The sequence below is a fragment of the Spermophilus citellus genome (assembly GCF_964194105.1).
Source record: "Spermophilus citellus genome assembly, chromosome: 6".
In the NCBI taxonomy this organism is placed as follows: Eukaryota; Metazoa; Chordata; class Mammalia; order Rodentia; family Sciuridae; genus Spermophilus; species Spermophilus citellus.
In genome coordinates, this window is record NC_138187.1 from 28,963,427 (window position 1) to 28,981,173 (window position 17,747).

The following is a 17,747-nucleotide window of genomic DNA, read 5'->3' on the forward strand; positions in this document are numbered from 1 at the left end:
CCTTCTCCTCTGGCAGGTCTTGGAGCTCTTGAAGGTGGCCTGGAAGAGGAGACTGATCTTCACAGTTGGAACGTCCAGCACCACGGGCGAGACTGACACCGTGGTGTGGAACGAGATCCACCACAAGACAGAGATGGACCGCAACGTGACAGGCCATGGCTACCCCGACCCCAACTACCTGCAGAATGTGCTGGCTGAGCTGGCCGCCCAGGGGGTGACCGAGGACTGCCTGGAGCAGCAGTGACCCACCAATCCCCCATGGCCACCTGGCAGCTGCCCAGCCCCATGGCTGCCCGGGCTGCCCCTGGGTGGCAGGCAGGAACGTGCCTTTGTTGAGAGGCCAGAACCTTTGTGGGGCACACGTGTGCCAGGGTGCGAGGGGCTAGGCTTGTGCCTGCCTTCCCCCTCCTAGTGGGGGAGTTCTGTGGGAGTCGGCAGCCCTGGGGCCTTGTCCTTGTGGGGGCCAAGATGCAGCTACCTCAGTGCAGGGATGGGCCCTGGGACTCTGGAGGACAGCCCTGGGCCCCAGCGCCCAGGCTTGGCGTGGGGTGAGTGTAGACCACCCCTCCCTTGGCTGGACAGGCGTGGGTTCTGAGTCAGCTTCTTATACCTCAGATTTTGTTTGCAATAAAGGCCTTGTAGCCAAAGTCCACAGGCTCTTAGTGTTTGTAGCGGATGCAAGTGTGTGAGGGGGGTCTGCCCCCCATGCACAGGCCCCGCACATGTCCACTGCCTCAGGACGTCATGTGTATTGCTTGTTCAGCTCCCATCTGGTAAAGGGCGATCTGCAGGAGCTGGGGAGCCCGTGGCACCCTGCCCTGCACAGCCGCTCATCCACAGTGGTCCTGGTTTACAAAACACTGGTCAGGTGCTGCTGTCTCTGGGTTATAGATGAGGACACAGAGGGTCAAAGTTTCAGTGACAGGCCAAGGCGGAGCACCAGCCAGAAAGTCTTGAGGCCATCCTCTCAGTCTTGACCCCTGTGGGGGAAGGAGCAGATGTCCCCAGTCAAGGAAATCTGTCCCCAGTTAAGGGACAAGCAGAGCCACATTATGACTATGGTGGACTAGAGGCACTTTTGTCTTTGTGAGCCCTTTGTAATCCCAGTTACTCAGGAGGCTGAGGCAGGAGGATCTGAAGTTCAAGCCCAGCCTGGGCAACTTGGGGAGACCCTGGGTGTAGCTCAGTGGTAATGTACACATGAGTTCAGTCCCTGGTACAGCAAAAATTCTACTTTACAAAACAATACCAAGATGGATATATTAATACATTTAGAGATAATAATCATTGAGCTACATCTAAGCCCTTTTTATAGCTGAGGATCTCAAGTTGTTGAGGTTGGCTTCAGACTAATGATACTTCTGTCTCAGCCTCTTGCATTGCCACAATCACAGGCAAGCCCCACACTCGGCCCTCTGGTCCTTCACGTCTTGGTGCTTCACCATTCATTGAAGGACACAGAATCAGGATGGAGAGCATTCATGAATCACATACCTAATAAGGGTCTCATCCAGAATATTAAAAGAACACCTCAAATGACCAAAAAGCAAAAAAAAAAAAAAAAAAAAAAAAAATGCCTGGCACAATAGCCCACCCTTGTAACCCCAGCAGCTCTGGAGGCCAAGACAAGTTGAAAGCCAGCCTCTGCAAAAGTGAGGCCCTGAGCAACTCAGTGAAACCCTAAGTAAAATACAAAATAGGGCTGGGGGTGTGGCTCAGTGGTCAAGTGCCCCTGAGTTAAATCCCTGGTACCCCCCTCCCCCACCAAGTTGAGCCAGGTACTCAGGGCCCTGAAAAAGGAACAGAAGCCAAGATGTGAGAGCTGTGGGTGGCCACGGACAGCTACAGAGGCTCACAGGACATGGAAGCCCAGTCTCATGCTCTAGCCTTCCTGAGCTGGAATTAGAACAAATTTAAAAATAAATATTAAGAACAAATTTAAACATGGACAGCACTTGCTTAGCATGTGTAAGGCCCCAGGTTGGATCCCAAACACTGTAAAACAACAAAAAAAGCCAGGCACAATGTCACCTGCTTACACCTCCACCTGCTTGGGTGGTTGAAACAGAAAGGTCACAAGTTAGAGGCCAGCCTTGGCAATTCAGTTAGACCCTGACTATAAATGGGCTGAGGGGGGCTGGGGATGTAGCTCAGTTGGGAGAGTGCTTGCCTCACATGCACAAGCCCCTGGGTTCAATCCCCAGCACCACAGAAAAAACTGCTGAGAGGCTGGGGATGTGGCTCAGTGGTAGGGCACTTGCCTAGCATGTGTGAGCACCACATGTAAATAAATAAATAAAGGTTCATCAACAACTAAAAAAACATCAAGGGTGGGGGCGGCAGGGGATGTAACTCAATGGTGTTACATTGAGGCACTGGGGGCACTTGCTGAATCCCCCCGGGTTCCATCCCCCAGAACAGCAAAAGGGAAAAAATCTCTGGCAAGCATGTGGAAAGGTGCCTGCCCCCAGTGGCTTCCTGGAAGAGACACTGGTCAAAACCACTTTAGGACAAAGTAGCAGCGGTGCTCGCCCAGTGCTGGGGGAATGTAAAACAGCTGCTTTAGGGAACAGGCAGTTCCTCAAAAGGGGGACCATGTGACTGGGCAGTTCCACCCCAGGAATCTATCCAGGCTAGGATTACTAGATCTTGGCCACACAAAAACATGTTTGCAAATGTTCTTGGCAACAGTATTTGTAATAGCCCCAAAGTAGAAACACCCAGGCACCTAACAGACTGATGGATACTTATGTATCTGTGTGCGATGGACATCAGGGATGCTGAGGGGAGCCAGATGCAGCCACATGCTGTGTGATCCCATTGCTGTGGAATGCCCATCACAGGCACGTTCATGGAGACAGCAGGCAGATTAGTGGTGGTGACAGCAGCCCGACAGGAAGTGACTGCTGAATGCATAATGTACGCTTTTGGGGTGATGGCGCTTTGGAATTAGTGGCGATAGCTGCACAACCCTGTGACGATTAAAAATCATCGAACCAAACACGGTGACGCAAGCTTGTCATCCTAGCAACTTTGGAGGCTGAGGCAGGAGGATCACATGTTCAAGGCCAGCCTGAGCAATTTAGTTTCAAAATAAAGAATAAAAAGGATAGGGGATTCAGCTCAGTGGAAGTGCCCCTGGGTTTGGTCTCCAGTACAAAAAGCAAAAACAAAATTACTGAGCTGTGAATTTTAGAGTATGTGAGTTCTATCTAAAAATATACACATAAGCCGGGTTTGGTGACGCACACCTGTAATCCCTGTGACCTAGGAGGCTGAGATGGAAGGATTGAAAGTCCCTGGCCATCCTCAGCAACTTAGTAAGACCCTGTCTTTAAGAAGAAGGGGGGATGGTGTGCTGGGAATGTGGCTCAGAGGTGAAGCACCCCTGGTTCAATCCCCAGTACTAACATAAAAACAAAGTGAACTAAATAACTGCAGGGCTGTCCAGGGCTCTACTGTCCCTTCCCGGAGTCCAAGTCCACTTTGGACAAGGGAAAGGGAGCCTCACGGGTGGCAGGGCCCAGAGAAGGCAGCAGGGCCAGGGAGGCTGCCTGGGGGCTGGAGCAGGCAGGCCGGGGCTGCACTGCCCTCTGCCCCCCACTCCTTCCCTGGGTGGGGCTGAGAGGTCAGAGGGAAGCTCCTGGCACCCAGGGTGCAGGAATCTCAGACATGCTGCCCTGCGTCCAGGTTTCCTGAGGCTGGCCCTCCTCCCCAGGGCTGGGAGGCTGGGTGGGGCCCCCTTCCTGACATAGGCTTTGGGGGCCCAGAGCCCAGCCAGCCCCCTCCCCTTGATGGGCTGGACTGCTGGGGTGGGTGCTGGGCAGGGAAGCATTCATATTTACAGGTCTTTCCTGCCCTCCTGGCAGCCTGACTAACCAGCTCCTCCAGGCCCAAGGTGCTGGGGGTGGGGTGCAGCCGGAGGCATCCAGACCAGCCCCTGAGCTCCCCTTGCTTCTCTGGCCATCATGGGGCCCCCTGGGAGGCAGCCTCGCCCTTGCCTGCTGCTCCTCTTGGTGCTGAGCTGTTTCCAAACCAGCCTGAGCCTGGGTGAGTCGGGGTCCTGGGATGGATGCACCTGGCCAGACCCAAGGCGCTGGGGGCACCTGCTGGGGAGATTGAACCTGGGAGCCCATCCCCTTGAGTCAGGTCCAGTAATCTCAGGGCAGTGGGCCTCCAGGACCCTCATGCCCTTCTCCACTGCTCACCCTTGTCCCCCATGGCTACAGAACGGATCCCCTACAAGCCACAGATAACAGCCTGGAACCTGGAAGGGAAGGTCACGGCCACCACGTTCTCCCTGGAGCAGCCTCGCTGTGTGTTTGATGGGCATGCCAACGCCAAGGACACCATCTGGCTGGTGGTGGCCTTCACCAATGGTGTGTGGTGCAGGTCAGGGGCCTGGGGAGAGGGGTGAGGGCCCAGAGGGAACACTTCACCAGTACCCCCAGTTGTTGGGTGCAGCTGGCAGCGGTGGGAAGGGTGAGTGTGGGGAGGGAGGTGAGGTGGGCTTCAGCGGGGGGGGGGTCTCTTAGGAGATGGCAGAGTCTGTTTTGTCTGGACTCACAGGGAGGGGGGCGGTGGAGGTGGTCAGGGCTGAAGGCCATGGCCAGGTGGCTGAGGGCTGGTGGAGGCAGGACTCCTGGTCAGCAGGAAAAGGCCTTTTCCTCCCTTCTTGCCCCTGTCACCCTCCATCCTCCAGCCTCCAGGGATTTCCGGAACCCACAGACCCTGGCTGACATTCCCGTCTCCCCACGGATGCTGACCGATCGCCACTTCATGACGTTGCCCCTGTCCCTGGACCAGCTGCCCTGTGAGGATCCAGTGGGTGTCAGTGGAAGCTCCCCCTTGCTACGGGTGGGCAATGACTTCGGCTGCCACCAGCAACCCTACTGCAACGTCCCCCTCCCTGGCCCTGGTCCTTACAGGTGGGTGGTCCCCCTCCACCCTGCCTACCTCCCCCCCCCCCCCCCCCGCCTGTCCACTGCCCTGGGATTGGGCTGCGCGGGGGGAGGAGGAGCTTCTGGGGAGCCAGGGTGCAGAGCCGGGCCCTCCCACCCGCCCCGCCCAGTCCCAACTGCAGGGTGGCACAAGCCCCTCCCCTTTCCTTGTCTCCATTTCCCTCCTCTGGAGGAGGGGGCAATAGTGCCGTCCCATTGGGTACCAGGCAGAAAGAGGCCTTTCCAGAGGCCCCAGTGGGGAGGTGGGGACCAGGGCAACTGGGATCTCAGTCGAGGTGGGAGGGGGCTTCTGTGGCCTCTGGTTTTGCCCAGGGGGGTAGTTCAGGCAGAAGAGATGGTTCCCATCCCCTTCCTCCTCCCCTGAGGGTACAGCCTTCAGAGGGGTTCAGTCAGGGGGCCTGTTGAGGTCGTGGTGGAGTGTCTCCATCCTCCCTGCTCCCTCTGCCCCCTCGGCCACCCCCGCTGGGCTTCTAGCCTTACTCTGTGGGTCCCAAGATGGTCTAGAGTTCCTACCCAGCAAAAACACTGAGTCTGCCCACAGAACCTCTGGATTCTGCACTCTGGGCAGGCCCTGACCGAGACTCCCCGCCTTTGGCCTGGGTGCCTTTGTAAGAGGGTGCTGAGATCTTCCTCCCTGCCCAGAGCCACTGCCCAGATGGATGGGGACTGCTGGTGCAGGTCACATGCCCAGAGAGGCCTCAGCAGGTCCTCCTGGCAGGGCCAGACTACCACTGGTACCTGTGCATGAGAAGGGCTCCACCCAGCACAGGAGGGCCGCTGGGGACTCTGCTGAAGGTGGCACTGTGTCCAGGGCAGTGGAGCCCTCTGAGTCTCACCCCTGCTCCCTATCTCTAGTGTCAAGTTCCTCCTAATGGACGTCGGTGGCACACCCACGGCTGAGACCGAGTGGTCAGATCCCATCACTCTGCACCAAGGTAGTCCTGGGTGCTGGGACTTCCTCTGTCCTCAGGGAGCTCGCCGGCCTCTCTGGGCCACCTGCTCATCTTCCGCAGGGGCACTGGCTCTGCCAATCCCCAAGGGTTTGCCAACCCTTGGGTGCCCCACCAGCTCCTGTCACAGGCAGAAATCTTCCTCTTCCTGTGGGACCCAGGCCTGGGCCTCCTTTCCTGGGTGTGGGGAGAAGGGATTGGGCATGAAGACCAGAGTCAGCATCAGGGCTGGCTGGCTGGGGGTGGAATGGAAGGTTCTAGGGGCTTCTCTGAGCAGGGCCCTGAGGGTGAACACGGGCCACCAAGCACGTGCAAAGACCAGAGTGTCTGGGAAGGGAGTTGCCCGGGAGACGGCTGCTAAGGCAGTTGGGTGGGGATCTTGTCATCTGAAGACCTTGAATGCTGGGTTCCAAGGAGCAGGTGATATGGTCCCCTGGAGGTCTGCAGCCACTCTGACTGCCATGTGGAGCAGGGGTAGGGACAAGCCCAGCAGGTGAGCCCAGGGTCCGGCTGGAGTGACAGGTGCCTGCTGAGATGGACAGACGGGTGGGCTTGGGAGGCTGTCTGGGTTCATGAGGTGTGACGGTGGATGGGGAGAGAGGGAGGTGACAGAACCCTGTGTGCAGGGAAGGCCCCAAGCTCCATCGACACGTGGCCGGGGCGGCGGAGTGGCTGTATGATTGTAATCGCCTCCATCCTCTCGTCCCTGGCTGGCCTCCTGCTCCTGGCCTTCCTAGCAGCCTCTATAGTGCGCTTGTGAGTGGCAACACCCCATGGGCCCCTCTCTCACCCACAGCCCTTCCTGGCCCTGGCCCTGGCCCTGATGCCTGGAAGCCTCCTGTCCACACTGTGGTTGGTTCTCGGCTCCTTCCAGGGAGGGTGCAGGAACTGCACTTTTCCTTCTGTCACCTGGGAGGCCATGAGGATCCAGTAGTTCCCCTGAGGACTGGTTTGGGGGCCTGCCTCCCTCTGGCCCTGTCCTTCACTGTGTCCTCTGCCAAGGCCCCTCTCTCCTGAGCCTTATGTTTCTCTGTGAGCTCGTGGGTGTCTTAGCAAACTGGTGCCAGCATAGGCAGTCGGAGTGGTTACCTGGAAGAGGCCAGTTCTAGAAAGGGCGGAGAGGGAGAGCCGAGGCTGTGGGGTGAGGGTGCGGGGAGGGGAAGCAGTCCCCACCCACAAGGGACATAGTGCCTCTTCCTCCTCCCCTGTCCAGCTCCAGCCTATGGTGGCCCAAGGAGGCCCCTGAGCATCTGCGGATCGGCTCCTTCATGGGGAAGCGCTACGTGACCCACCACATCCCGCCCAGTGAGGCTGCCACACTACCTGTGGGCTGTGAGCCTGTCCTGGACCCCCTCCCCAGCCTCAGCCCCTAGCCTGCGGCCTGGGCCTGGGCCTAGTAGGCAGGGAACAAAAGCAGGGAGCGTGTTCCCCACCCCTGTGCCCACAGGCCTCCTGGGGCTCCTGGCCTCTCCCCAGCATGCTCCAGCCTGCCAGGACTCCCCTCCAGCAGCCCCGGGCATCTGGAAGTGACTTTAGGAGGGGCCGTGGTCAGGCTGGGCATCTGGCCCCGCCTCTATCCCTGTCTCTGTTCTGCCTGACCTATGAGCACGGCTGGAGGCACGTGGACCGGCAGCCCCAACCCAGAGCTTGCAGACCCCAGGAGCAAATCTTTGAGAACCTGGCTCTGCCCTGGGTAGAGCCCAAGTCACCCTCTGTCACACCCTTTAGCTGCCGCTAGGGTACAGCCTTCAGAGGCATCTCTGCTGGCCCTGGATACTGGCTCTTTCCAGTTCGCGGGGAGGGATCCCTGGGGCTGCACCTGGGATCCACACAGCGGCCGGCCCCAGCACAGGAGGACCCCAGATGTGCAGAAGGTCAGACAGTGTTGATGACATCACGACTATCCAGCTACAGATTCCGGTCACCATTTCAAATCCCTTTGCACACACAGATGGCCACACACTCATCCATTCATCCCACATCATTCATTGAGTACCTGCTGAATGCCATGCACAGTGTTAGACTCGGGGAATCAGGAAGAGCAGGTCCCGATCTCCGGGAACTCCCTGCTCTGAACCTCAGACCACCGCGTGTCCAGAGGTGACTTTCACTTGATCCCCAACTCACACATCCTTAGATAATCACCCCAGTGGACTCTCCGAGGCCCTCAAGACCCCTTCATCAGAAAGGTTGCAATGCAGACTCCCAAGCTTCTGTCCGCGAGGCGAGTGGTTCCCGACATCGCCACACGGGGGCGCCGGCGCGCCGTGGCCAGGTAGCTGAGGGCCCGCGCGCATGCGTGCTCCTGTCCACCGCCTCAGCCCTGCGACCCCAAAGCGATCTGTGGTCGTCGGGGCTTCCACCGGCCAAGCCAGAGAGCGTGCGGGGCAGTCCCGCTGCCGCATGAGCGCCTACTCTGCAGGCTTCAGCCCACACAGCAGCGGCGATTTCCTCCAGGAGAGCTGAGCCTCGGTGACATGCGCACGCACTCCGTCCATCCGCTGCACCCCACCCTGTGTTCCCTGGGCGCTGCTCCCGGGCCTGTCTGACCGCGGCTCCCAGCACACAGGCCCTTGCCCGCCTCCTTTGGAGGTGAATAAATGTGGTCTGGCTTCTGCATGACTGGAGTGACGCCCGCTGGCAGTGGGACAAAAGCACGTGGCCCCAGCCCCCCTGAGGAGGTCCCTGGATTGCTGTCCCTACTGGTGCTCCATCTCTCAGGCCACAGAGAAACCCATGCATGCGTTTCAGGCAGCAGCAGTCCATGCTGGGTGTGTGATTCCACTCAGCTGCTTTCTCCCCAGTCTCACCCTCCCATGGGAAGTCTTTAGAAGCTCCTGAGTCCCTCATCTCTGAGGTCTGTCCCCCATCCTTCCTTCACCCCACCAGCCACAGACCTGCAGGTCTGGATGGAGGCAGTTTCAGTCCAATGCCCTGGTGGCCTGGGAGACATCTGGCCGTGGAGCCAGCCCCATTGGGTGACAACTTTTGAAACCCGGCCTCTGTGGAGCCTCTTGGGAGGGGTTCAAGGCTTCCGTCTCCTGGACCAGCTAGCCGGGGCAGAGTCCACCTCACACTGCACTAGCCCTGGAAGGTAAGATAGGGAAGAAGATGCCCTGTTAGTGTTTGACATGTGAAAAGATAAGTGACCCCTCCCAGACCCAAAGATCAGCTAGGAGCAAGAATAGCCAGACTCTGCACACCTGGGGTCCTCCTGTGCTGGGGCCGGCCTCTGTGTGGATTCCAGGTGCAGCCCCAGCGATCCCTCCCTGCGAACAGCCTCCCTGACCACGGAGACTGCCTCCAAACAGATGTGGCAATAGCATGGGGTGAGGACTGAGGGGTAGCCCAGGGGAGTCCAGGGGGATACTGACCTCAGCTGAGGGTCAAGCGGGCTTCCTTGGGGTCATTTCCAAGCTGAGTCTGGAAGGGCAAATGGAAGTCAGTGGAGCACGGCAGAGAGAGCTACTCAGAGAGACCAGTTGTCACCCTTGCGGTGGCATGGATGACACCAGGGGATGGCAAAAGACTGAAGGACAGAAAGACACAGGCATGAACCCGCAGGTGAAGGGGCTGGAAAGGAAGGGATGGATTCCAGGAATACTCAGGTGGCCCTAGAGTTGAGGGATGAGCGGGAGGAAGGAGGCCCTGCCGGGGTTTCTGTTAAGGAGAAAGGCGTGAACACAAAACCTAGTCCCGTAGGCTCTGAGACATGGGTACGCCACCCCAGCAGACCCTGAGAAAGGGCTTCTGGGACTGCCATCCTAACAGCTTAGGGGACTCACAGGGCATTAGCAAGTCGCTAATATTTTGCAAAGGTAGAAACCTACCTTAGGACAGTTGGAAGCCACTCTGGGAGGCCGCTTGACCTGGGTGTTCTGACCCTGGCTGTGCCCACAATCACACCACAGCATCCCAGAATCCTGGACCAATGCCCTGGCACAGCGGGGCCCTGGGGAGCTGGGCCAGTGCTTCCTGCTCCAGAGTCACATGCCAGAGGGGCATCAGTAGGACCTGAGCCCAGCGCTGGCCAGCTTGGGACAGCCTTAGGCAAAACACAGAGAGAGGACCATGACATTTAAAGAGACTTTTAGTTAAGTGGCATTATAAGTGCTTCCCAGGATTGTATTTGAGGAAGTGCTGTGACATCCATTGGCCCCAGACTTACTGGCTCAATGGTTAAAAACAAGTGCATTATGAAAAAGGAAAACATCCTGGGGGAGAGGGGGGTGGTGACTCGCAGATGACTCATCAGGCCCCAGATCAAAGGAACCAGGGCAGGGCAGGCAGGGACAGGCCATCTGGACTGCTGCCACCTCACCTCTGCTCGCTCCACCATCAGTTCCCTCATCCCCACAACCCCCTCCCCCCCCCCCCCCCGCCAGCCAGTCGCCCTCTCTCTGGCTACACTCCCCACCCCCACCCCCATTAGCCTCCCAGCGTTCAGGGAGGCCAGACATGTTATATGGCTGACCACATTGAGTCTTTGCTCCTAATTTTCAGGGACTTCATGCAGAAAGCACAGAATCTAGATTGGTCATCTTAGGTTCAAGGGCCCCAGGGTCCCATCCCTTGCCTGAAGTACAGACCCTTGTTTGGCTTCTAGTGCCACAGGACGTTTGCACATGTTTCCCTCTCTTTGTAGAACACTCTCCACTCCACTCTACATCCTTGAGTCCATTCCTCAGCTCCACTCCAGCACCGCTTATTCAGGAAGGCCCTTCCTCACCCCTCAGGTCTCCTAGACAGCTGTGCATCTTTCCCTCCCAATTAAATTTTGCAATTTGTAAGTAGATATAAAACTGAGCCTTTTGGGGGGTGCTTGGGATTGAGCCTTGTGCACGGTCAGTACACCCTCTACCATTGATGTACGCCCCAGCCCTTGAACTGTGAGTTATTGTACTATCAACTCCATCTGGGAGGGCAGAGAACACCCATGCCATGTTTGCCCACCAGGGCCCTCAGAGAGCCGCCCCCTAGTGGATGCATAACTGTTTATTGACCAAAACACCTTTCAGAAAAGGACAAAGCAGTGGGAGGGTGGCCGTCGTCCAGCCAAGCCCCAGAGAGAGGCCCCGTGAGAAACCAGACCTGCTCAGAACTTGACCTTGGACTTCCAGCCTCCAGAACACACATTTCTGTGGCATAAGCCGCCCGGTGTGAGGTCTTTGGCTGTGAGACTGATACATCCCACATCATGCTGTCCTGAGGCCTGGACATCAGCAGAGGTGCTATGCCCAGGACGGTGACAGCGATTGAGATGGTGAAGCGATGGAGACCATGAGTGTCAGGCGCCTTCCAGGCAGAGGGACTTGTGTGTGCAAAGGTTTGGGGCCTGGGGTGACGTGCTGCCCAGGCCAAGGCCTGGCCCTCACCTGTTGCTGGCCCTGGCCCAGCCGTCTGCCCTGCCCCCCCCTTCGAGAAGGTGGAAAGCACCTGCAGCCCTGCCTGCCTCCCCCGCACAGCCCCTGCCTCCCCCTCGCTGGGCCTGTCCTGGGCGGGTCGTCCTGGCTTCTGGGAACAGAACCTAGGCAGCAAGACAGGGGCAGAGGCTTCTGTCCTTGGGCCTCATTTGCTGTGTGAGCCCGACCAGGCAGCTGGGCTGATCTCCCCTGGCCTCCATGTCCCCTCTGTAAAATGAGTGTCTACCCCAGATTTCGAGCTCCTTTTAGGTTCGCCCTTTGGTCTCAGCCTCCCAGAAACTCCACTCCCTGTGGGTGATGCAGGCCAGAGGAACCCAGGGGAAAGAATGCGTTGCCCTTGACAACCATTTTTCTCCCTGCCTTCTCCCCCTGAGGGACTGAGAAGAATGTCCCATGAATCATCCTGGCCTCTCCCTTTTCTTCTCCGGCCCCCTCCTTTTGTCCCCCAGTGGAGGTGGCTCAAGATCTCCAAGGGGGGATGGTCTCCAGGATCCTCTGGGTTCAGGTGTGTTGTCCCAGCCCCTGTGCCTCGAGTCCTGCCTGTGGCCCAGGCCCAAGCCCTTGGGGCCAGGGCAGTGGCAGAGCCCCCAGGGCAGGGAAATGGGGCTGGGGGCAGGGGCAGGGGCTGAGAGTGGAGTCAGATCACTGGGTGCCTCTTTCTCTGGGGTCTTCTACAGGCAGAGCTGGGGGCTCTGATCAAACCCAGAAAGTCCAGTGTAGGGGAGGGGGGAGAGGGTTGATGCGGGCAACACTGGCAGTGGTGGGAGCCCAGGGGAGGCCCCTGGCCCAGCCTGGGGACGGGACACATGGGGGACTTGGTGACATCAGAACTAGAGACTTTGCTGAGTTTGGAGTGGAAGAAGGTAGGATCCGGAACCACTGTGGGCTCACTGAGTGACGGCCTGCCCGGATGAGCAGGTGCAGAGCTGGGGTTGGGAGAATAAGGAGGAGACAGGCCTGGGGCAAGGCTTGGAGGGCCCCCGGACCCGGTGGCTGAGCAGTGCAAGGAACGCCCTGGTAGGGAGGGCAGGCCAGGACGTGGGTGTGAGTCAAGCCTGGGGAGCAGTGTTGCCCCTGAACCCCCCACCCAGATGCTCCTGGGGTTAGGGCTGCTGCTGGGGTGGCTGCTAGGTCTTGTGTTCCACCCTCTTTTCCTGATGGCACCATAGGAGCCAGCGTCCAGCCACACAGGCTTCAGTGCCAAGGGCCTCAGAACTTCAAAGAAACCTCCAGCCATGTGGACCTTATTGCAAGCTCAGACTTCTGCAAAACACTGGCATTGAAAATGAATTTAGAAAGTCTTTGCTGCCACCATCCTGTCTCACCCTGACCGCTGCAGCAGCCTTCACCCTGGGCACCCCGGTAGCTATTACCCCTGAATTGGATTGAATAGTGTTTCCCCCCAAATCCATGTCTAACTCAGAAGCTGTGGGTGTGACCTTATTTGGGAATCGAGTCCTTTTTGGTTACTATAAGATCAGACTGGATCGGAGCAGGCCCCAGGCCCAATGCAATAGGTGATTCTCCTCCAGAGCCTTGGGAGGGAACATGGCCTCACTGGCACCTTGATCTCAGCTTCTGGCCTCCGGACTTGTTTCCAGCCACCCAGCTTGTAGTCATTTGTTACAGCAATTCTAGGAGACTAGTGTAACCCAGCAATGATCCTTCACTGCAGCAAAAGGGACCCTGTGTGTGCGCACGTGTGTGTGTGTGTGTGTGTGTGTGTGTGTGTGTGTGTGTGTGTGTGTAGCACTGGGGATGGAACCCAGGGCCTTGCACATGCCAGGGAAGTGCTTTCCCACTGGGCTACATCCCTGACCCCTGCTAATTCTTATGGGTCATGGTCTTTCTTTGCTCTGACCCTGCAGTACTTCCTTCTCATGGCCAAAGCCACAGTTCTGACAAAACTTGAATGGCCCCATGCCATCTGTACCATCCTTTGACCTTGCTGATAGCACCTCTAACCCCTTCTCATGCTCCCTAACTAACCCTAACTATGCTAACTCTCCCTAACTAACCCTAACTATGCTAACCCCAGCAAACCCACCACGACCAAGATGCTCCTTCCTCAGGGGCCACCGTGGCTTATTCCAAGAGTGGATACCAGCGTATCCACCCATATCCACGTACACACAGCCCCGCCCATCTGGAGTGGCCTCCCCTGCCTTGCCCCTGGGTTGAACGGCGGCTTGCTCTGGCCATGATATGCTGTTGCAGGAATGCCTAGTCCATAAAGGCCTCCCAACTTCCATTTTTTTCCTCTTAAATTCTTGTTGCTATGTAGAGAAGCTTAGGCTGGACCACTGAGTGCTAAGAAATCTCATGAAGAGAAAGGGGGAAAGAAAGTTAAAAAACAGAGAGAAGGAGAGAGACCCTGCAGCACTGGGCTGTTCACTCATCCCAAACACCACGTCAGTGAAGCCAAGGTCAAAGCTGAATATAGCTGCATGAGCTGCCCAGACCGATACCATATGGAGCCGAAGAACCACCCAGCTGAGCCCAGTCCAACCCCACAACAGCCGGAGGTGATCAGATGCCACAGTTTGCAGGCTCAGAGTTTGGGGGGCACTTGGGGAACCAGGGCTTTATGGTTGCTGAGCCCGTCACTGTCGAACACGCTCCCAGGTGTTCCATGGTTGTCCCTTTCCTGGTTCATATGCCACCTTGGCAAGGTCCCAAGAACTCCCTGCCTAAGATGGCCCCTGCCTTCCACCATGCTCACCTCCTAGCCCTGGGTTTTTGTCTCCTTGGCAGCTGACACTCCATCTTGCCTGAATTTGTTCATGCAATGGTGGTCCCTCCCCCTGGGGATGTCCACTCCATGAGGGTGGGACTTGGGTTCTGTTCCCTGAGGTACCACTGCACTGGCACGGAGCAGGGCATCTATGACTCTGTGAAAATCGTGAATGGATAAGGTCCTGGCCTTTCCCAGCCCCCAAGTTCCCCTCAGAGCTCTCTGCTCACAGGCTGGGCCCACAGAGGTCCTGGCACCTGGTAGACCCTCCATAAATCATGGGAGATTTACCAAGGAAGCCTTCCCCTACTGGAAGAAAGGGCGTTCTGGTTTACGATCCCAGGTGCTTCAAAGGTCTTTCCCTGATGACAGGAGCGCCTGGTGGAGTGGGGAGGGACTGATAGCTCTTCTTCCTTCCCCTCCCTGACCAAAGCCCAGGCCCTGCATCCCTCTCCCTGCTCGAGTGTGGAGACTCCTGACCCCTGGAAGGCACAGTGTACCCTGGGCACCTCCTCCAAGCATGGGCGTGCTGGTTGCCTTGGAGATGGGGCCTTGTTTGGTGACCCCAGACTGGGCAGGCCTTTGGGAACCTTTGACTATCTTCCCTGGGTGAGGTGCGGGGAGCCACATCCCACCCCATGAGTCAGTCCCAAGGTGCTCGGCAAGGCAGGTCCTAAAAAGGCTTGGCACGGACACCCTCTTGGCTCCTCTTGGATGCTTAGTACCCACTCCTTTCACACTGGTACTCAGTGGACCTGGGGACATCCAGACCCAGGGGGAAATTTGACACCTGCCACAATCCACACCATCCTGGTCTTCTCTCTGCTTGAGGCTGTAAAACAAGATGACATCCACCTGGCCAGACACACAGAGCAGGACGTAGGGCACACAGACATAGCATAGGTCAAAAGTAATAATCAGGCACAGCTATGTGCCAGATCTTAAGTCCAGAGCTGAGGATAGGGGTGGGCCTGGGGGGACAAACAGGTCTGACCTCTGGCCTCAGTTTAATGGAGAAAAGAGGCTCTCACCAAATAATGCCGTAGCCACCGAGTGATTCGCACCTACTTTTTATTTTTTATGCTTTGGTACTGGAGATTGAACCCAGGGATGCTTCACCACTGAACCACACCTCCAGCATTTTTCTTTTTCTTTTTTTTTTTTTTTTTGGTTTTTATTTTGAGACAGAGTTTTACTAAGTTACTGAGGCTGGCCTCAAACTCACGATCCTCCTGCCTCAGCCTCCTGCGTTGCTGGGATTACAGGCGTGTGACACCCTGCCTGGCTCCTTTTTATTTTATACACTGATTGGATCACTGCCTGTGAAGTAGGATAGAAGAAAACAAAACATAGGTAGGAAGGAGACAAAAGGAGATTATGACTTCATTCTGAAAGGCTTGGGCTAAAATTCCTAACACCGTCATTGCCAGCAGCACCCCTAGCCCTAGTGCTCCCAAATTTCTAGGAAATCTACAAATCTTTAACCACAATTTTAAAGTTAACTAGAAACTCGCCCTTATGAAAATTTGCCCCGTGCTCTGTTAGTCCATGAATACATGTATTTTTAGAATAGATCCAGCAAAAGACAATTCAAAACTTACAATTCAGGGGCTGGGGATGTGGCTCAAGCGGTAGCGCGCTCGCCTAGCATGTGTGTGGCCCGGGTTCGATCCTCAGCACCACATACAAACTAAGATGTTGTGTCCGCCAAATACTAAAAAATAAATATTAAAATTCTCTCTCTCTCCCTCTCTCTCTCACTCTTTCTAAAAAAAAAAAAACTTACAATTCAGGACACTTTCCCAGTGATATCTACTGATCAGATCATGGGGAAGACTCAAGCCAAGGCACCTGGAAATTGCCAAACCACTATATGGTCTCTTGGTCACCAGACTCATCCCTACCCACCTTCCCTTGCCCACCCTCAACAAATTTCCTGTAAAAGAAGAGCCCGAGACTCCAAAAGCCCTTCTCACCCTGGAGATGGCCCACATGATCCCTTGAACTTGTACTTCTCACTTTCCTAAATAAACCTCTGTGCCTCGATATCTGAAGGGTCTAGAAATTCTTTTCCATCACGTGTATCAAGGACCTTGGTATCTAGAGATGAAGTCCCTTTCTCCAGGACCGCCTGGGCGGACCCCCTCCAGGGAGGGCACTATTTGTAGAATTAATTTACACCCCAAACTGGTTCATTGATCTTTTTTTTTCCTCCCTCTGTGGGGCTGGACATCAACCCAGGGTCTTGCTGGGGCCCGGGCCATTGGGCCACCCTCAGACCACGTTGATCAAATCACCAAGCCTAGAGAACCTCAGGCTGCGCGTGCTCTGTGCTCCTCTGTCCTGTGTGCACTTCCTCCTGTCTCCCAAGGTTCTTGGCAAAGGCCAGTCTTAGGGTTCTATTGGGAGGGGACTCGCAGGAGGAAGAGGAGGAAGGAAAATTCTGACCCCCGCTGGACCACAGGGGCGGGGGCCGGAGCAGGGAGCCCCGTTAGAATGGCTACTACTAACCCCAGTTAGAATGGCTACGGTCAAAACACAAAAATTAATAAATGTTGACAAGGATGTGGAGAAAAGGATCTCTGTGTGTTGTTGGGAATGTACATTAGTACAGCCACTGGGGAGAAGGGTATGAAGGACCCTCCAAAAGCTAAACAGGGAACTAGCATACGACCCAGCCTTCCCACTCCTGGGTATATATTCAAAGAAAATGAAATCAGCATACCAGAGAGACACCTGCATGCCTGTGTTTCTTGTGGTACTATTCACAGTAGCTAGGAGTCAACCTAGGTGCTTATCAGTGGACCAACGGGTAAAGAGAATGTGGTATATCTACGCATAATATTTTATTCAGCCATAAAGAAGAATTAAATCCTGTCATTTTCAGCAAAACCGGTGGAACCAGAGGATAGAGGACATTGTGTTATGTGACATAAGCCAGACACAGAAAGACAAGCACCAGGTGTTTCCTTGTATGTAGAGGGAGTAGCCGGGTACAAGAGCGCATACCTGTAATCCCAGCGGCTCAGGAGGCCGAGGCGGGAGGATTGCAAGTTCAATGCCAGCCTCAGCAAAAGTGAGGCAGTGAGCAACTCAGTGAGGCCCTGTCTCTAAATAAAATACAAAGTAGGACTGGGGATGGGGCTCAGTGGTTGAGTGCCCCTGAGTTTAATTCCTGGTACCCCCCCAAAATTAGTGTGTGTGTGTGTGTGTGTGTAGAGGGGTGTAACCTCAGTGGTAGAACACTTGCCTAGCATGCACGAAGCCCTGGGTTCCATCCCTAGTACTACAAGAAAGAAAGAAAACAAAGAGAGAGAGAAAAATATCACACAGAGCCTAGTAAAATCTACAATTACTACATGTTAATCAGTGTGGGGAGCCATTCTGACACGTGATTGGGTGACTCCCGTTAAGGGCCTGAGGCACTCTGGCTGTGTCGGAGCTATCCCGGCCCTTTCCTGATGAGAGAGCCCATCCGTGTGGGGGTGTGCGTGACCACTGACCCCGGAGACCCAATCACTGACCCTGACCTTGGAGTGCAGCCCCCCCTCAACCTTCATTGGATGGAATTCTCCCCTAAATCTCTTGTCCCCCAAATAAAAGGCTGCTCCCAGGCGTGTTCGCTCTCTCTCTCTCCTGCTAGCCCAGAGTAATCCTCGCTGCCCTGCTGGGCGGCTAG

The 17,747-nt window shown here is 56.2% G+C and overlaps 2 protein-coding genes across 10 annotated transcripts in view; both read left to right on the forward strand.

The window, feature by feature from the left end:
• DTX2 (deltex E3 ubiquitin ligase 2) overlaps positions 1-647 on the forward strand; it is a 33,596-nt gene extending 32,949 nt beyond the window's left edge. For all 8 annotated transcript variants that reach the window (XM_081297936.1, XM_081297940.1, XM_081297941.1 and 5 more), the window contains one exon: positions 17-647. In XM_081297936.1, the coding sequence (XP_081154062.1) occupies positions 17-244 (228 nt within the window). In that variant the 3' untranslated portion in view covers positions 245-647. The remainder of the gene's footprint in view (positions 1-16) is intronic.
• A 2,647-nt stretch (positions 648-3,294) lies between these two features.
• On the forward strand, positions 3,295-7,892 carry UPK3B (uroplakin 3B). 2 transcript variants are annotated; one of them, XM_081297945.1, is made up of 7 exons: positions 3,295-3,377; positions 3,870-4,050; positions 4,230-4,379; positions 4,703-4,928; positions 5,817-5,896; positions 6,538-6,667; positions 7,125-7,892. In XM_081297945.1, the coding sequence occupies exons 2-7, from the start codon at positions 3,969-3,971 to the stop codon at positions 7,282-7,284; spliced, it is 828 nt and encodes a 275-aa protein (XP_081154071.1). In that variant the 5' UTR covers positions 3,295-3,377; positions 3,870-3,968; the 3' UTR covers positions 7,285-7,892. The 2 variants fall into 2 exon arrangements, with proteins under 2 accessions (XP_081154071.1, XP_081154070.1); XM_081297944.1 differs by lacking the exon at positions 3,295-3,377 and adding an exon at positions 3,447-3,690.
• The last annotated feature ends 9,855 nt before the right edge of the window (positions 7,893-17,747 follow it).